At 50.3% G+C, this 20,081-nt stretch overlaps 1 protein-coding gene across 4 annotated transcripts in view; it reads left to right on the plus strand.

The window, feature by feature from the left end:
* The window catches only part of PTP4A3 (protein tyrosine phosphatase 4A3), a 157,431-nt gene that overhangs the window by 131,826 nt on the left and 5,524 nt on the right, over positions 1–20,081 (plus strand). For all 4 annotated transcript variants that reach the window (XM_074986592.1, XM_074986594.1, XM_074986593.1 and 1 more), the window contains exon 3: positions 1,171–1,263. In XM_074986592.1, coding sequence (XP_074842693.1) covers positions 1,171–1,263 — 93 coding nt within the window. The remainder of the gene's footprint in view (positions 1–1,170; positions 1,264–20,081) is intronic.

Below are 20,081 nucleotides of genomic sequence, written 5' to 3' on the forward strand. Positions count from 1 at the left end.
CTTTGCCATTCCAGTACACATTAGCTCACAGCTCTTCTGCTTCATCGTACGAATGTGAATTAATCTTCACAGCTCCTCTGCCAGACATGTGGCCCAATCCCCCTTTCCCTAATAGGGCAGGGTGGGTGGTGCGTGGAATAGCCAGTTCTGCTACGTAATGCTAACAACACGGTGGGAATAAGATGCTTTATCTGGCTACAGTTAAGGGTTAGATGCTGGAAAGTGTGTTTGGCTTGGTTTGTCGCCCTTTCAGATCTTTCACGCCAGCTTGAAATCCCTTGAACCCATGTTCTTAATAAATGGTTTTACTGCAGCCCAGCTCCCTGCTGTGTATGAAAGGGCCTTGTCTAAACTGTGAAGGTGTTCATAGTTCAGTTGTTGAGCTATGAAGCTGTTGTAGTCAGTGCCTGAGTCGAGCGTTGAAGTTGGGGTTTGGCAAGTTGGATACGGCAGGGAGACAGTTTTGGCGGGGGGGGAGGGGCGGGGGGCTCAGGATCAGAAGGGCTTTTGGGTTCACCTTGCAAAGGACTAGGAAGTGAAGGATGAGACCTTTTTATGCTGGGGGCCTAGTGGTGGTGTCAGCTCATGGAGCCAAAACAGCTGTCTATGGGCACCCAAGCTCTCTAGTCAGATAGGAATGGATCCCTTTACAGCATTGGGTGAACCCCCAAAGTATCACATTGCTGCTGACTTCCCCAGGGTCCCTGAGCATTGGTTACTGCCAGAATTACTCAGATGTTTTGGTGGATGGGTTTGTGCTCCAGTCACATACAGGTTATGCCATAATGGCTGCTGCTGTGCGCATGTGAGAGGGCGGGGATTTTATTTTCAGGACTAAAAGGAGTCAGGGGAGCCGCCGTGGGAGGGTGAAGGGTTTAATGAATATAAACATTGAGAAGGAGAGAGTGAAACAACTTCTTGCAGCACCGAACCACTCCTTGCGTGTGCCATCGTGCACCTGGTCCTAACTCAGTAAGGCACCTATACCCATCTTGCTCACCATGTGGTTCATGCTTGCGCAGGTTTCAGGGCCAACTCAGGCCTGTCCCTGGAAGAAGAGCCGCACGAATGGCCTGGGGGAGGAGAGAGGTCACGTGCCTGCCCACCTCCTAGTGGAATTGCTTGAGAGAAGAGGGGTCTGTCAGTAAAGTCTCTCTCTTCCCTTGGCAGGACCTGAAGAAGTATGGTGTCACAACGGTCGTGCGGGTGTGTGAAGTGACCTATGACAAGACTCCCCTGGAGAAGGACGGCATCACAGTAATGGTACGTTGCCGCCTCGGGGTAGTAGTTCCTGCCCAGAAAGCCCCTTCCGTTCTCTCTCCCAGGGTTCAGGGAGGAGAATAAGCTGCTGTGAGAGGCTGTCAGACCTCCTTCAGGTCCAGCTAGATGCAGCCAGCCCTATGGAGGCCCACCCAGCCCAGTACAGGGAGATGGGATACATCAATTCTCCTTCTGCTGTACACCCTCTCTCTCCTCGAGCGCAACCTCCACTTTACCTGGCAGTGCCCTCAGCCTCCTTTCCAACTTGTGCCCGGTATAAGCCACAACAGAGCCAGAGCCATACCACACCCTGCTGTGGTTCCGAGCAGCCCAATTTCCCCCATGGCTGCAAGAGGCAGGCCACACTGAGCAAAACTAGAGAGATTAGATGGAGAACACTAGAGGAGCTAAAATCTAGTCACCGCCAGGAGTAATAGTGGTGACGTATATACCTTATGCTGCGAGCGCTTGGAGCAGGGGCTACCGCTGCAAGCCCCTTCTCTGCTCAAGGTCCAGATGCCCAAGCTATGGCATCGTCAGCTGGTTCCAATCTCAGCCCTTCCAATAATGCACCAGCCAGCAGCTGCCTTTGGAACTGATGCTTCAGTTTGGCCATTGTGATCGCTGCATTGAAGCAATAAAAGCACAGGAGCGTTTTGTTGCTTTAGGACTAAATGCTAAAACAATACCAGTCTCGGTAAGTGGAAAGGAGTAATAAACCCCAGTGTTTCACCATCATCTGCTACCTTGTATCTCCCAAAGTCTTTCCAGAGGGACATACCACTTCTGAGAGGGGGATGGAGTGAGCACAGGAAAGAGAGCCAGGAACTCCTGGCGCTGAAGCCTCTCCCCTGTTGTGGTAGTATAGCTCACCCAGCTTTGTAAAGAGCACCCTCCAGGTTTTTTTTCCCCTTCTATGATGGAATAAATTTTGCTATGCGCACCATGGCATGTGCAGATGTGGACCACCAGCAACACCTTGACAGCTGCGGGAGCTCTGCTAATCAAAAGAGCAGCACCTGAATATCCCCTGTGCAGCTGCCCAGGCGCTCTGTTTATAGGGAGCACTGACACACATCCCTGCCAGAGTACAAATCATGCAAATAGAAGCCTAGCAGCCAGAGTGGGGGCTGCCCAACGTATCACAGGAATGCACCACGTATGATTGCCTACTGTGTGGCCAGGGGACGTGCATTCAGTTCAAGCATCCCGTCACTTCTGAGACCAGTACGGGCTCTTGGGACCAGAATGGCTGAACTGCAGGAGCGAAGGGAGACGAGGTGCACCAAAGAGACTTTCTGGGGTGCCCTAGAGCAGTCCTACCTCCAGTCTGACAGCCCCTCTGTGCTCTTGAGAAAGATGCAAGTCTTGAGGAAGGAGAAAATGAAGCTGGAACAAAGGGAAATGATCCCGTAGTTGGGACCTTCCTGCCACGTGATGTCATCATATCCTTGCATTGGAGTGATCTCTCTGGTGGAGGGGCCCCCTGTTATTTGGAAGTGACCAGTAATAGTAATGCGGGACTAGAATATAGTCAGGTTTGTGATGACCAGGAGAAGCGCAAAGTGAATTGCCTTCCAGGTGCAAAGATTGAGGATCTCTTGAGATATCTAGACAGATATTCATGGAGTGCTGCAGAGGAGCCATAAGTTATGGTACAGGGAAAGGTAGAAAAATAGTTCTGGAGACCGACTGTAGGTTGGTAGGTGGGAAATTAACGTCCAGGACCTCCGCAGGAGACAGCATTATCTCAGATGTTTCCAGTTCCTTGCACAGGATTGGTAAAACAGGCAGACTTCAGGGTCTCAATGTAGGGTTCGAACCTAGCAGTCCTATGGCACCTTAGAGATGAACGAATGTTAGGTCATGAGCTTTTGTAGGCAAAACCAACTTGATCAGATGCATTGGGAGTGGAAGTTACAGAATCCAGGATGCATATAGCAGCAAACTACAACAGAAGTTCCTGTCATTATTAGGACTAGTTAGTGAAGCAAAACTCTGATGGTGTTAGTCTACATCTGCACAAGTTTGTCTGCGCAGAGCGAGGCCTCTTAATTTTAGCCCAAGGATGGGCATTTGGAGGATTAATTGGTTAGTCTTTGTAAAGCTTTTTGAGGCTGAAAAGTGCTACATCAGTACTCGTTAGGCCAGGCTCCAGTCAGACATGCCCTTCTTCGTGCTCAGGGCTTGTCTAAACACAGAGATGTTCCTGTTCAGCAGTGCAAGTTGTGTGTGTCAACCAAGCCTCTGTCACAGCAGCCTAGGAGAAAGGAGGAACCGAAGTTCACCTCTCCCAGAGGCTCCTTCCCACCAGTTGTACAAAAGAGATGCATTGGAACCTAGCTCTGTGATTCTCTCACAATGTACCACAGGGAAACGAGGACCAATGCTTCTGGCCAATACTTGGAGAGGGGAAGAGAGCTTGGATGGCTTGACCCCGGCTTATTTGAATACTTAACTCTTTGCACGCACGAGCTTATCGCTTTGCTTAGGTTTCTGAGGGATTATCTATGCTACCATGGAAGGTCGAACCACTCAGGATTGATCTTCTGGGGTTCGATTTCATGCATCTAGTCTGGATGTGCAAAAGCAAGTTCTCAGGGGTCGCAGCTGAGTCCTGTGCTCTTCACAAGACAGGAGGAGTCAGGGAGTTTGAAGGGAGAAACTCTACCATCAACCTTCCCCTGTATGGACAAGCTAGCCAAGATACAGCGATTTTTAGCTACACAATTGGTGTAGCCAGAATTGTGTATCCGCAGCTGACTTTCGTGGTTGAGCATAGACAGTGCTAAGGTTTGTGTGTGTTTTGGAATGCACATTGAAAACTAGATTCAGCAAATGTACATGAGGAGCAGTCGGGAACAGTCCTGTCTGCACAGGGAGATGGCCCAAGGCGTTACCAGCTCTGGGCATGCCAGTAAATGTACATTCCTTTGTAATAGCTGAATCCCTATATGGATTCTGCTGGGAGCCTTCAGAATCCACTTTTCTCGTGACCATGAAATGTGAAGTTTTCCAGAGAGACGTCAAGCCCTAAAGCAGGGGTGGGGAACCTTTTGGGGGGTAGGGACCACTGACCCACAGAAAAAACAAGCGAGTCATGTAAAAGTGGAAAAAGGGGGGCAGGGAGGAAAAAGGCCTTGCTGATGCGGCCCCAGACTGACACCTCATCACGCTCCAGCAACACCACAGGCAGGGGGGTTGAGAAGGGAGGACAGAGGTTCAGGGCTTTCCCCAGGCAAGATGAACTCAGCTGGTGGGGGTCAGGGTTCAGTGTGTGGGAGGAGGCTGCAGAGGTGGGTGTTTGGGGTCTGGACAGGAAGGAGAGTACAGGAACAGGATGAGGGTGGTGGTTTGATAGGGAGGGCGGATGCAGGAGGGGGCTGTGGGCAGCAGTGGGGGGCTCAGGAGCCAGCTGGGTTGTCTAGGTGTTGGGGCTGTGCTTCCCTCTGCACCTGTTGCCACTGGCCCCCCTTCCCCAGCTGGGGAGTGCACAGAAAAGTTCCCTGGAGAGGCACTTCTGCCGTGGCTCCCCGCGCCCCCCACCTGCTCCGCCCCATGCTCTCATGGTCTGGAATTCCAGCCAATCAGAGCAGCAGGGCAGAGACCACGAGCTGGATCTGGTCCCTGCTTACCTGACTCCAGGCCTTGAGTTTCAGGGCTCCAAACCCCAAATCCACCGCAGGCCGGATGCTGGGGGGTGGGCCTGGGGGTTCCCCAGCTCTGTGATTCTGGCAGGAGCAATCAGCTGGAGATGGAATTATACACTTGAGCACAAGGGCTTGTGGTACCTTCCCCTTTATCCTCTGTGCATTCCCATTCTAAAACCTGTAACAGGGACAAGTTAGTTCAACCCTTCCCCCTCCTCTGTCTAATGCCAGGTGCAAAGGGAAGGAAACCGGAGCTCTGAAAGCCTTCGGGGGCAGTTAGTGCACTGACACAGTTGTAAAGTCCTTGGACTTCAACACTTGGAGAGAGGCACTTGGGCAGACCAGCTACACCAATGTCACATGCTAGTATTGAGGCACTACCAGTAGTAGGCATCCTTCAGTCTGCATAGACTATGGATCGCGCCCTTTAAAGTTTCAATTGAGGACTTCATTTACAGCGTCTATTGTGACTATAAAGACCCACACGAGAGTGACAGTCCTTGGTGCATCTCTTGCAGATGTAGTGGGTGTCTGGCAAGTCCTTATTGTGGTTTCTGTGCGCTCACTTCTCCTCTGCTAGCTGTCTGATCTTCAACTCGCCCTTCTGAAGGCCCTTGTGTAACCCCTGCCTCCATCTGCTGCGGTCGTCTGCTAGATCTTCCCAGTTGTCCAGCTCGATGTCTACCTCTCTGAGGTCTCTCTTGCAGACATCTTTGTAACGCAACTGGGGGTGTCCGGGAGGTCTTTTACCAGAGGCCAGTTCACCATACAGGATGTCTTTTGGAATCCTTCCATCATTCACCCTGTGGACGTGGCCAAGCCAGCGGAGCCGACACTGCCTCAGGAGGGTGTGCATGGTTGCGATTCCAGCTCGCTCGAGGACGGCAGTGTTGGTCACTGTCCTTCCATGATATTCCAAGGATGCGCTTGAGGCAGCGCAAGTGGAAGATGTTCAGCCTCTTTTCCTGGCGGGCATACAGGGTCCAAGTCTTGCTGCCGTAAAGGAGGGTGCTGAGGATGCAGGCTCTGTAGACTTGCATTTTGGTGTGAGTGTACAGCTTGTTGTTAATGCACACTCTCTTGCTGAGTCTGGACAGAGTTGTGGCCGCTTTTCCGATCCTCCTGTTTAGCTCAGTGTCCGACAACAGGGTGTCAGTGATGGTGGACCCGAGGTAAACGAACTCGTGGATGACCTCTAACATATAGTTGTCAATGCTGATTGACGGGGATTCAGCAACATCCTGACCGAGTACGTTTGTCTTCTTTAGGCTGATGGTAAGCCCAAAGTCCTTGCACGCTTTGGAGAACTGATCCAGCAGTTTTTGAAGCTGGTCTTCTGTGTGAGACACTACAGCAGCATCGTCTGCGAACAGCATGTCTCTGATGAGGACTTCTCGCACCTTAGACTTAGCTTTCAGCCTTGCAAGGTTAAACAGTTTCCCATCAGATCTTGCGTGCAGCAAGATGTCCTCTGTTGAAGATCCAAAGGCATGCTTCAGGAGGAGTGCGAAGAAGATCCCGAACAATGTCGGAGCAAGAATGCGTCCTTGTTTGACGCCACTCCTGATTCTGAAAGCATCCGATAATGCGCCGTCATATTGGATGGTTCCTCTCATGTTTTCGTGGAACGACTGGATCATCTTCAGTAACCGTGGAGGACAGCCTATCTTGTGGAGCAGTTTGAACAGACCATCTCTGCTGACCAAGTGAAAAGCCTTGGTCAGGTCGATGAAGGCTATGTAGAGTGGCTTTCTCTGCTTCCTGCACTTCTCCTGCAGCTGCCTTAGAGAGGAGACCATGTCAACGGTAGACTTCTCTGCGCGGAATCCGCACTGCGATTCGGGGTACACCCTCTCAGCAATCTTCTGGAGTCTGCCAAGGATGACGCGAGCGAACAGTTTACCAGTGACGCTTAGGAGGGAGGTTCCACGGTAGTTGTTGCAGTCGCTTCTGTCTCCTTTGTTCTTATACAACGTTACAATGTTAGCGTCGCGCATATCCTGTGGAACCTCACCCTCTTTCCAGCACAGGCACAGTGGCTCACCAGAGCTGTGCTTTCACACACCAGCCTGGACTTCCGTGGGAGCTTCAGCTTGCACTGTGTCAACCTCTACTCCCTATTTTCCAGTGTCAAATAATCTTGAGATTCTAAATTCTGAGGCCTCTTTCTATTGTAAGGTGTTTTCTTTCCTCGGGCCCTACAGCCTGCTAGAAGGAGCGAATGTGGATGTGCTCCGAGAAGAAGAGACTGTTAATGTTCCTGTCTTATACTCAGTGTTGCCTGTAAACTGAGCACTTAAGCAGCCACCCAGCAGAGATTCAGGTGCAGCCCAGGTGAATAGTAGAATGCTGAGAACACCAACAGCCAGCAGCATATGTTTCTACTAGGACTGTCAAGCAATTAAAACAATTAATCTTGATTAGTTGTGCAATTTAAAAAAATTGTGATTAATCACACGATTTATCATGCTATTAAACTATTTATTTTTTTTTTTAAATTTGGCCTCGTATGGTTGTAGAGAAAAAATCTTGAACAAGGGGACCCTAAGAGACCAGAACCCAGAAAGCAAACAGAACCCACGTTTTATTTTTCTACAAATCTGATTTGCAGATCAAACTTGCCAGGTTTTGAATGCTTGGGGTTGGCAGTACAGCGGGAGATGCAGCATGCAATTTTGCCCAGTATGCTTGGGATTGCCTATAAGTGCTAATTCTACAATGAGATCTGCTAACGTGGACCCATGCAGACTCCTGGGACAGGAGAAGGCCATCTACAAGAGCCATTCTCATGGCAGGACCAGGATTTTATTTGCCATTGTGTTTCAGGCAGAGGCCAGTTTCTTTCGCAGAAAAGTGAACCAGCCAGCATGAACCTGGCCCATGTGTGGGGACAGAAATAAGGAGAATTCCTACTGAGGCCAGGGAGCTGTCAGCCCGTGACCTGAAGGATAACACTCCATTAACCCTCATTACAAAGGATATTTGTATGCTCCAGGCCTGTGGAAACACATAATCACAGCCTTTAAGTTTGAGAGCTCTCTCTTGCTCCATAGACAGTGTATTGCACCTTCGCTGAAGTATTCACATGGCTACCATCCTGGAAACCCCCAGCAGCTCTCCAGGAGTTAATTCCATCACCTCCACCTTTTCACGCTCTGTCCCTGCCCCTGGGCCTTGTAAATTACTTTCCAACCAACACACAGACTTTTTGTCATGGGTGGTCAGGGCTTGCAAAACTAGTATTTAAATGGTTTAAGGGAATGCAAAACACCTGCTGCAGTATAAAACAAAGTGGAGTCTCTGCTTTGAATTACAGCAGACTCAGGATGGGAAGTGTAAAAAATAGCCCTGTCAATTAATAAGTGTTAACGAGTGTTAAATCGCGGGCGTTAACGCACAGACAGCCTTAGTGTCTACTGGTGGTGCATCCCCATGTGTCTTGTATCAGAGACGTAACCGAGTTGGATGCGTGAACTGGATCAGTTTACCAGGGACGCTTAGGAGGAAGATTCCACGGTAGTTGTTGCAGTTGCTTCTGTCTCCTTTGTTCTTACACAATGTTAGCGTCGCGCATGTCCGGTGGAACCTCACCCTCTTTCCAGCACAGGCACAGTAGCTCATGTAGGGCTACAAGGACGCGTGCTTGCTCCGACATTGTTCGGGATCTTCTTTGCGCTCCTCTTGAAGCATGCCTTTGGATCTTCAACAGAGGGCATCTTGCTGCACACAGGATCTGATGGGAAACTGTTTAACCTTGCAAGGCTGAAAGCTAAGTCTAAGGTGCGGGAAGTCCTCATCAGAGACGTGCTGTTTGCAGACGATGCTGCTGTAGTGTCTCACACGGAAGACCAGCTTCAAAAACTGCTGGATCAGTTCTCCAAAGCGTGCAAGGACTTTGGGCTTACCATCAGCCTAAAGAAGACAAACGTACTCGGTCAGGATGTTGCTGAATCCCCATCAATCAGCATTGACAACTATACGTTAGAGGTCGTCCACGAGTTCATTTACCTCGGGTCCACCATCACTGACACCCTGTCGTTGGACACCTGAGCTAAATAGGAGGATCGGAAAAGTGGCCACAACTCTGTCCAGACTCAGCAAGAGAGTGTGGAATAACAAGCTGTACACTCACACCAAAATGCAAGTCTACAGAGCCTGCATCCTCAGCACCCTCCTTTATGGCAGCGAGACTTGGACCATGTATGCCCGCCAGGAAAAGAGGCTGAACTTCTTCCACTTGCGCTGCCTCAGGTGCATCCTTGGAGTATCATGGAAGGACAGAGTGACCAACACCGCCGTCCTCAAGCAAACTGGAATCGCAACCATGCACACCCTCCTGAGGCAGCGTCGGCTCCGCTGGCTTGGCCACGTCCACAGGATGAACGATGGAAGGATTCCAAAAGACAATCCTGTATGGTGAGTTGGCCTCTGGTAAAAGACCTCCCGGATGCCCCCAGTTGTGCTACAAAGATGTCTGCAAGAGAGACCTCAGAGAGGTAGACATCGAGCTGGACAACTGGGAAGATCTACCAGACGACCGCAGCAGATGGAGGCAGGGCTTACACGAGGGCCTTCAGAAGGGCGAGATGAGGATCAAACAGCTAGCAGAGGAGAAGCGAGCGCACAGAAAGCACAATAAGGACTTGCCAGACACCCACCACATCTGCAAGAGATGCAGCAAGGACTGTCACTCTCGTGTGGGTCTTCATAGTCACAGTAGATGCTGTAAATGAAGTCCTCAATTGAAACTATAAAGGGCGTGACCCATAGTCTATGCAGACTGAAGGTTGCCTACTACTACTAGCCGAGTTAGTCTGTATTCTCAAAGACAACAAGAAGATCTGTGGCATCTTAGAGACTAACGGGTACTTTGGAGCATAAGCTTTCGTGGGCAAAGACCCACTTCATGTCTTGGTGCACGTAACACAATTTATTCCGTCCATGGATGGAAAAAATTAACAGGAACCCTGCTTACGCTTCACAGGAGCTAGGTGTGATTTTTTTTTTTTAGGTGTGATTCATAGGAACTAGGAGTGCTGCTGCTTTGTACCCAGACCTCAGTATGCACTGATCCAAGACAGCTTTAAGGATAGCAAACTCCACCTGTGAAAAACATTCTGGAGGACATCTGTGTTCTATATAGACGAAGGGAGCAAGGGAACAGTAAGGACAGTTTGTTTAAGCTGTGTGCATTTAGCACTTCTTTTAGAGCATCGCGGAGCCATTTAAAGCCAGCCCAGCTTTAAATTTAGCTTTAATGTCCCTATTCTGTGGCTTTGGCCTTGTCTGAGCTGTTGGAACAGCAGCTGACCCTTCCTTACCCAATCAAGTTCTGTCTCGTTAGTCAGAGCATTGCAACTAAAGCTTCCCCGACAGCATGAGGGAAAGGAGTGTGTTAACGAGAGGGCAACTCCAGAAAAACAAAGCCTTGAGTTTGCTTGGAAGCAAATCTTACGGCTCTTAATTAAAGGGAAAAGAAAAACCCCTTGGGGGTGGGGAAGGGACTTTCTGGGGTTTGTGTCAGTTGCAGTGTTCAGAGGCTGCCATATGAAATAGTGGCTTATTTATGTTTGCCTCCCGGTCTGGCCTCAAGTTTGCCCTTTTTCCTCCCCAGATGCTAGGGGTGTCTGATCCGGGTTTGGGGGAAACAGCCTGTTTATGCCAGGTTGGGGGGAACATGTATCAACTCCAGCTGTGGTTCTTAGTTCAAGCCTTTTCTCCCAGGGGAGAGCCTTGTGGTTAAAGCCTCACAAATAACAAGCTGTCATGTAGCACCTTAGAGACTATCAAATGGAGTAGGTCATGAGCTTTCATGGGGAGACCCACTTCCTCAGATGACTGAAGATGGTTAAAGCTGATCGGTTCCACACCCACTTAAATCAAGGGGCCTTCAGGGCAGCGCCACAGACAATGGGTGCATTTTCCTCATGCTCGGTCCTTGCAGTGCTGGGACCCATGAAGCGGTCTTTCTGTGTGCTTCCTGCGAGGTGCCTGGCCACCCTTGCTGTCTCGTGGCTGACTGAGGTGGAGTGTGCAGCCATCTAGACAGTGCTATCCAGAACTGCCCACTCTCTCCTCTGACCACTCGGGAGGCTTTCAGAAGAGACCTGCTCATTGCAGGTCAGTGGCCGTCATCATGGGAAATTCTGCAGCCACCAATCTCCTACCACCAGGATTTAATTTACAATCCCTGTGCTTCTCCCACAAAGCTGAGTCTCCTCCGGTGATTGCATCTTCAAACTCAAACTGAGTGCACTTTTTGGAGGCCGCTTCCTAAAATGCAGGTGTTCACCTCTGTACAGAAAACTGCTGTCCTTTTGGCAGATCTGGTCTCTCCTGTAGCTCACTGTTGGTAATGCCCAGTGTCCTCCTGACATAAACGAAATCCACATGGCAGCTTGCTCCCAGGGACTCCCCCTGCTCAAAACTGGGCAAGGGAAGAAGGCAGAATGAAGCTGGCTGCACGTGGCGTTAACATAACCCCACTGGGAGCCATACACCTCCTGGCATTTAAAGGTTCCATTCCTCAGAGAGCAACCCGAGCAAAGCAGCTCATGTTACCCACTAGTATTATCTCATCCAGAGGGTATGAAAATGATGCGTTATTTTTTTGCCGTCTCAGCAGTTGCATGATGTGGCTAGAGTGTGCTCAAGACAGTCAGCGAAAACCAGCCGTAGATCTTGTAAATGTGTATGCTGTGTCTTTAATCATAAATAATTGAGGATGAGGTCAGGCAGGAGAGTAAGACTCGGGAATTCTTACAGGTCTCTTTGCCAGGTAATCTGTTAAATTCACTTTCTCCGTAGAGTGCTTGAAACAATCAGAGTATAAGGACGTGCTCTGTCCAGTACAAATGGGAGTTCCCAGAGCACATTGGGTGCAGTGTGTGTGAGGGGCAGAGCAAAAAAGGTTGTTCCCCCACCCATGACTCTAACAAGCATGGTTTTAGCAGCTCACCTGAAGACTGTACCGCCTGGATCACTTAAAGCAGATGGCAAGGAGCCCTTAGTGGTCGAACTCAGGTGTGACTGGGGAGGTGGTGGGTCCTGCCATGTGACTCCATCTTCCTCCAAGGTGACTGGAGTGTCTCATGCGAGGACTCATAATCACCACAGGCTGCAGTTGTGTGTCTGAGAAGAGCTTGGCTGTATTAGAGCTCTGTGGGCAGGCTGCTGCCAGGCATGTGGAAACCAGGACGAGGCAGCATGTGGTTTAGGAGTTCAGCATGCCCAGAGGCGATAAGCAATGAGCTGTGACTGAGAACCTAGAAGCAGCTACTCAGTCAGCTTCTCCACCAGTGTTAAGGCGGAGGAGGGCTGGTCAGTGAGGACAAAAAGGAAGTAAAAACTGAAGGATCAGGGGGAGAAGAGAAGGCAGCACCTTTTGGTGCCCTTTATCACTTTTATACAGGGTGAACCTCCCTAGTCTGGCACCTCAGCATGGCTGGTACCAAACAAGAGAACTTGCTGAATGACAGGAGATGCATATTGTCTAGCAGCATTACCAGCCTTTACTGGGTGCTTAGAAGGCATTTAGGGGTAAATTACAGCTAAATAACAGCACAGAACGCTGAGAGCCAGGACTCGTGGCTGGAAACAAACTTTATGGGATCACGAAAAACTTGGCCACACCCAGGATAAGTGGCTGTCCGGCTAACTAAAAATCATGCCAGTTTATGGATGATGCCAGATGAACAAATCTTGAATTAGAAAAGGCAGGTCCATGCCATGGGCTTCCTTGGGTCTCACTGGGAGAGCAGACAAAGTTCACAGCAGCAGCAGCTTTTCAAATGGTGTGTTTTCCACATGAACCCATGTAAAACAAACCAGCTGAATGCAGGTATCCCTGCACTGCCTGGGGGCAGGATGAGCTGGGGAGGATGAGAAACGGATGCCACCACCAGTGGTCCATTAAAAGGCAGCATAAATAGGAAGTGGGAGGATTCCTTGTAGATAATTGAGACCCTCTGGGTTTCTGTATTCCCCACTGCTTAAAGCCCCCTGCAGCTTTCCCTTTGAAATGTTTGTACTGCTGTCACAGACCTGTCTGCTCCCCCACCCTGCCTGTCATAGGGAAAGGGGCAGCTGCCCACTTTCCTACAATCATAGAATCCTAGGGCTGGAAGAGACCTCAGGAGTCCAGCTGCTTGCCCAAAGAAGGACCAGTCCTAACTAAATCATCCCATAGACTCAGAATGCTAGGGCTGGAAGGGACCTTGGGTCCAGCTCCCTGCCCTCATGGCAGGACCAAGTACTGTCTAGACCATCCCTGACAGACATTTATCTAACCTGTTCTTAAATATCTCCGGAGATAGAGATTTCACAACCTCCCTAGGCAACAGGGCCATTCTGGGTTGTACATGGGCTGTATAGATCGAAGACACGTACAAAATGCCAGCAACAGGATTAGTGTTTTTCAGTCCACTCTTCCAAATTTTATAAAGCCTAATAATGTTTGTGGTTTACAGTTACCAGTTCTAACCCCAAATCACTTTAGGCTTAACGGCCTGATAAGTTATGCACCATGTTCACTGTCTGTCCCTGAGCTGCAACTTCCTTGGCATGGTGACTAGGCCAAGTGCTCTCAGAATAAAACGAAAAAACAGTCATGTAGCGCTTTAAAGACTAACAAAATAATCTGTTAAGTGATGAGCTTTCATGGGGCCCCACAGAAGCTCATCACGCAATAAATTATTTTGTTAGTCTTTAAAGTGCTACACAACTGCTGTTTTCTTAAGATACAGACTAACAGTGCTGCCTCTCTGGTGCTTTCAGAACGTACAGCAACCCTTCCCAACATGTGGGATGACTCGGGTGCTTGGATTTGCTGGTTCACAGAAAACCAATGCCCAGTGAAATAGCATCATTTTTTTTTTCCTCAGCCTCAAGGATTTTCTATCATCTTATGTCAGTGATGACATCAGCACAAGTCATTTATGTTGACATACCCTCTTTCTGTGCTATACTATATGTCATTTGCATTTGCAGTACTGCATCCTGGCAGAGTAATGTTTCTGTGCTCTGCTCCTTTGGGTTCATGTTCATGGTGTTCAGTAATTAACCCCTGAAGTAGACATACTTTATACTCTTTATATTACCCTAGTGCCAAGAAGTTCCACCCAAGATCAAGGCCTCATTGTGCACGATGCTGTGTGTTCCCCAAAGAGCTTTCGCTATCAGTAGGCAAAGGCTGAAGGGGAAAAAGTGAAGTGGCTTGCGCAGCTGGGAATGCACGCCATATCTTCCAGCTCCAGCTGATTTTACTGAGCGCTCAACTGCTTTGCTTCTATAGGCTTGTCACCAAGTCTTCCACACACACACCCCCTCTGAGATGTACATTTCATTTTGTAGGTAGAATTTGTGTCCACATCTGTGTCTGTACCCCGAGAAATGAGTGGGGGGTAGCTGCATTGACATGAGTGAATGCGGATACCCACAGATATAAAGTGGATATCTGCAAACTTAGAAGATTCTAGACATGAAATTTGTATCCACATCTGCATTAACAAAAATGAGCTGCGGCTGTTAAGCAAATATCTGTTGATTTGCAGGACCATATGTATCCGTCAGCACATTGTTTTCCCACAGGCTTTGACTTTATCTGGGAGTGCTGTCTGATTGGGATGTTTTGAAGAAACTTGGCCTGCTTTTGAAAACAGAACTGCTCATGAGAAATGGTTCAGGGGTGTATGGGTTCCACCAGCCTCCAAAAACAAAAATTTTTAGCAAAAAGGGGGGGAATCAGATTGGAGGAATACCAGCTATAAAGAGAAAGGAGAAAGGGAGAAGTAAGCGGTATGAAAGCCAAATAGAATGAACAATTGACTAGAGAAATATCACACTGTGGGTAGTGTCTGAAATACAGCAGACCCTCGATTTTTACATGAGGATTCCATTCCCACGCACCCTTGCATAGCCCTAATTTCACGTAAGTGGGGAGGTGTCTTTTTCCCAGGCAGAACACACGTTCTGCAGCCGAGGAAGCAGCAGGAGCACCTGGAGCTCCTTTTGAAAGGTAAGTCCTGGGGTTGGCCTGCAGGAGGTGAAGTTAAAGGGTGGTTTGAGCCAGAGCCGTGTGCTGGGCCATGAGCCATAGGCAGGTCATGGGGGGTTTGAACTGGGGTGGGAGTATGGAACCAGAGCCACACAGGGGTAGGGGGTTGAACCAGGGTGGGTTGGGGGGTGGTTTGAACTGGAGCCGTGAGTGGGTGGTTTGAACCGGTGGGGATGGGTGAGGGTTTGAGCCCAAGGGGGGATGGTGAATGGGGCTGGGGTGTGGGTGGCCCAGGGGAGTTAGTCCAGGGCTGGGGTGGGGAAGGAGGTTTTTGAGTTGTGCTTTTACTTGCATTAATGTGATTTAAGCGCAACTCGACATCGCACATTTTGCAGGTTTACTGTAGTTTAGAATGAGTGAGACTAGACTTGGTAAAAGAACGAAGGAAACAAATACTTGAGGAAGAGGGGTGAAAATAACCCAGGGGATGGGGCAAATAGCGAAGTGAATGGAGCTGGGCTAAACTCCATCAGCGTATGTGCTTTTAATGTGAGCAGCCACAGAGTCCAAAGCTATGTGCATGGTGGGGCTTTTGTGAGTCAAGTTCACTGCAGAACAGGCTCCTGCCAATGTTTGTTCTGCGGTAAAATCTGTTACAAATTCTGTCTGAACATTTGTGGGTAAGTTGGAAGTGCCTCCCCTCGCCCAGGTTTTTAACTATTGAACCTCCATTCAGCTGCTGACAGTGGAGCAGTTCGTAGCACTTAACGCATGTGCCTTTTAGAAGTTAAAATGTTTTAAGAAAGTCTGCCACAGACTGTTTTATTTGAAACCACGGTGTGGTGTTCATGAAGTGCCCTGGCCTGATGGATTCAGTATTGCTCCACTTTGAAATGTAGCTCAGTGAAATAACATGGAATTTCACCATTTATTATTTTGGAATACCTTACAAGCAAAACCCAGCAGCCTTGCAAACGCATTCATGACTCTAGAGCCAGGGTTTAATTTAATCAGTGCCAAAGGCTGTGTGCTCACTCTAGGGGATAAACTAGGTTTATTTCAGCTTAGCTGGTCAGAAACAGATTTCAGCTCCACCAAAATAAGTTGTTCTGAACCAAAAATAAGCATCCATATCGCTTTGCTCTCTTTTAATTGCAAGTTTGAGTTTTAGGCAACCTCTGAATCAAACTGGATTCACTTCTCCTCGTATGTCTATACCACTAGTCAAGGTTCTGTAGGCTGGCTGGGGGCCTGTCACATCTGCAACCTTTTCTTTTGCTTGGGGTACAAAATTTGAGGTGATTCATTGGGCCTGATCCCCAGAGGGCCTGCACTTTATCAAAATCTGGCCCCTTTAAATTGCTTCATGTTGGGTGCTCAGAAGCAAGTCACGGCTGCAGTTCTCAGACGTTGGTGCTTTTGAGAGTAGAACTGCCCTTGAAACCTCTTGGCATTCATGCTTCTAAACCTACGTACTGGGGATGGGGATCAGATTCACCTGAGGCTTTAATTCAGTTACTTTTGTGTGTGCAGTGATACAATGGGAGGGAGTTTGTAAGTGGTGTGGTGAGCAGTTTAGAGAGAGACGACTGACCCAGCGTAGTTTGCTTTGCCAGAGGCCTCGGCCTTGCTCATGTGACTCAGACCAACCAGAACCTTTATGAAATCAGGAGGACCTGCCAGGATCAGAAGTGGGCGCAGAAGGAGCAGTGGCCCGGGAAGAACAGGAAATGACACACAGGTTGTGTGTTTTACGTGCAGTGTTGCTGATGGCCTCAGATCCATGGGCCAGCGTGTGGGAGGCGCACAGCCGTGCGGGGATGCGCATGTCATGATGATGTGGTGGAGCTGACAGGATTTTAAGTAACCTGGCCATTGTGTAGCTCTGTGCTGTGATAGAGGGGGCTGGGAGGCACCCCGGAAGCTCCTGGGGGCAGATGGAGGGAGGCAGGCAGCCCCGTCCACATAGAGCGTAGCAGACAGCAGCCACAGCCAGAGTTCCAGCTAAATTGGGAGTGGAACAAATTTTGTTACGTGGACTGAGGCATGTGCCCATGTGCACCGCCAGTAGAAATGCGCACTGCTCCCCCATGGACAGTGTGGGCGCTCTGCTAATCAGCTGGGCAGCGCCTGACTCTCTCCTGCCTGGCTGCCCAAGCATTCAGCTTACAGGGAGCCACTGTCTGCAAGGTGTATGAGTTCCCCTGTCTGAAGCCCAATGGGAGGAGCCTGGACTGAGGGTGCCATGCGGAGGGGGATATCAGAGGGGGATGGATGTGGAAGAGGGGAGGGGGCAGCACACTGCAGTTGATCTGTTTGATGCTTAGAACACACTGAGATGTGTCCGTCAGACCCTTCCGGCCACCGCCCCGTCGGAGGCCGTTCTCCTTCTCCAGGCGAGCAAGTGCTCTTCTGTCTCTCGACCGCGTTCTTAAAGCTCCACAGCTCCCTTCCCAAAGAGCATCCCTAGGGCCTCCGACCCTGCACCGCTCATTCTGTGCGACTGTACCCAGCCCATGCCAGCTGGGCCCTGCTGGCTCACGGCAGAATTCTTGGGAGACCCCAGCAGGAGCAAGGTGGGAAAAGTGGGTCTCATGTTTCAGCCACTGGAAACTCAGCACCCTGCCTGCCCTTCCCCAGGCCCATGCAGGGTGGGAATCGGCCAGTTCCCATGCCATGCACCTCTCCTAAGCCATGTTTCTCTGAGCACTTTCCCCAGACCCAGGGCCCGTTGTATGCTAACCTTACGGTGCTGCCCGATGTGCCTCCTTGCTATTCTTGGCTCCCTGCTGAACCTGCCCAAAGCCGGGGAAATAACAGTCATACTAATTCTTACCGCTGCAGCTTGCTAATTATTTCACATGACCCCATAATGAGAGGGAATGGCTGAGCCAGGGCACAGCCCAGAGGTCCAGGGTTCTGATCCTGCACGGTATTGCAGAGCAACACTAACTCCGACAGTCCACCCGTGTAGTGTCAAGCGGTGTGACTGGAGCCTGCAGGACAACAGGCGACAGGGACGGTGACATGCAGGGTGGGAGCGTGTTGTTGCGTAGATCACAGGTAACCAGTCAGAAGCAGTGATTCTATCTCCCAGGCTCTGCCTACCTGTGTATGTAAGCGCCGGGGGCGATACAAGTGCTTGTGCGGGTGAGCGGTGTGTCTGGCCCTGATGGAGGTGGAAGCAGCGTGTTAGTTTGAGCCTAATACATGAGTTGCTTCATTTGCAGCCCAGCAGAGACACAACACCCCTATTTTCCCTTCCCCCCCATGCCTGCCCTCAGGGGCTGCCCTGTCCCTCGTGCAAGCTGTTCACCAGGCTCGCAGGAACCCTGCCCTGAGCAGTGAGAACAGACCTGTCACTCAGCTTCCTGAGACTCCACAAGCCCTTGGTCCTGCCTGTTGCGGGCACGTGCCCCGGACCAGCGTCTGTTTATAGATTCCTTGGGGTTCAAGCTGGAAAATGACCATTCTGGTGATGGGAGCTGACCTCCAGCGTAACGAAGTCCAGAGCACTCCGTCCGGTGCCTTCTGCACCTTGCCCCCAGCTTGTGGCTGGGCTGAGCCCAGATCTCGGGGCCATGCTTACGCTGCCGAGCTGACAGCGTCATGGCTGTATCAGGGCACCTCTGGTGTAAGATGGTGTGTACAGCTGCTCTATGCCAAAGCGGGAGAGCTGTCCCAGTGACATAGTAAAACCACCTCCACGAGCAGCCGTGTGAGTGTAACTCTCGCCGCTGAGCCGTTGGAAGTCGCACCCACAGAAGTGGCAGCGTAGAGGCGGCTTTAGAACTCCGGCAGAGGTCGCCGTGTTTGTCTGCATCTTCACAAAGCAACAGAGCGGCCCTGGAGCACTTTAAAGGCTAACAAAATAATGTTATGTGATGAGCTTCCGTGGGGCAGATGCGCTTGTTCGGATCTGGAGATAGTGCTGTGCTGGAAATGGCTTTAGAAGGACTGCCAGTCTGGAGTTACAGGCTGCCAGACTGCGACCACCTCCCTAAGGAAACTCTTCCTCTGGGCCGTGTCAGCCGTGTACACTTTATGTTTAGTCCAATGCCTCGTTGGGCAACGCTCACAGCCCATTCCGAGCCTCGTGATTGAGATTTCCAAAAGATCCAGTTGGGGTTGGTCGTGCTTTAAGCAGGTTGTTGGACTAGGTGACTCCCTGAGGTCTCTTCCAGCCTTATTCTTCCCTGATTCTACGGGACGGCAGTAGTGACTTTGGCTGGCCTCTGCATTAGACACCAAACTTGAGGCATTGTAGATGGGCCTCTGTTCGGGGATGGTTGAGCTCTTGGCCTTTAGAACTCAGGCCTCTTTCAGGCGTGGAAGGCTGGGTATCGGAAGCTATTAGCCATTCGGCCCCTGACTGTAAGCCGAACTCCCAAAGATCACAGAATATGGACAGGTTGGTAAATGATGTGCTCAGTGGCTGCTCGGACGTGGTGGAATGGGGAGGCCATGGGTGCGTTGCTTTGTGGTATGTGTATTGTCGGCTGGGGTTCAGCTGAGCCAGACGTTTAAGCCCGTGCTAATTCTGGAACCCATCACTTTTGTGCCATAGAATCCCCCCCACAAAGCAGATGGAATCTGCCAGCTGGGAACGGGAAGGGCAGGGAGCGCTTGTTGCAGGTTAAGCGAGGGAATAGCGTGGTTTCGCTCTTCGTCTCCATCTCCTTCGTGGTTAGAAGCCTCTTAGCTTTACTGTCCCTGTTACCTTGCAAGCCCTTTTCCCAAGGAGGGCCGGGCTGGCCTTTCCCTGGTTGCTTTGTTGCACTTTGGTTGGTGTTGGGCCCTGGGACGCAGGCCAGCTCGCAGGCTCACTTTCGGTGGTCAGGATGGGGTGGGGGGCGGCGCTTTCGGAAATTGTAAGTTTTTGGCTCAGGAAGGAAGTCTTTTTTCCGCTTGAGTTCCCACTCTCTGTGGCTGTAGCGGGCAGCCTCAGAGCCAACAGTAACTGTTCCCACCCACCCTCAGCTCAAACATCTGAACTGCAAGGTCTGCCAAGCCCGGCATGTGTTTCCAGTTTGTGGAGGCCAGGGATTGGCTGCTCTCTCTAGCTGAAGCAGTCAAACTTGGAGCTGGAGCCGTATCCTAGAAATGAACCTTTGCAAGCAACATCTGTTACCTTCTTTGGGCAGTGCTATAAAATTACCCCAGGGGGAAGACGCCCT

This window comes from Carettochelys insculpta, chromosome 2 (assembly GCF_033958435.1).
Source record: "Carettochelys insculpta isolate YL-2023 chromosome 2, ASM3395843v1, whole genome shotgun sequence".
NCBI lineage: Eukaryota > Metazoa > Chordata > Testudines > Carettochelyidae > Carettochelys > Carettochelys insculpta.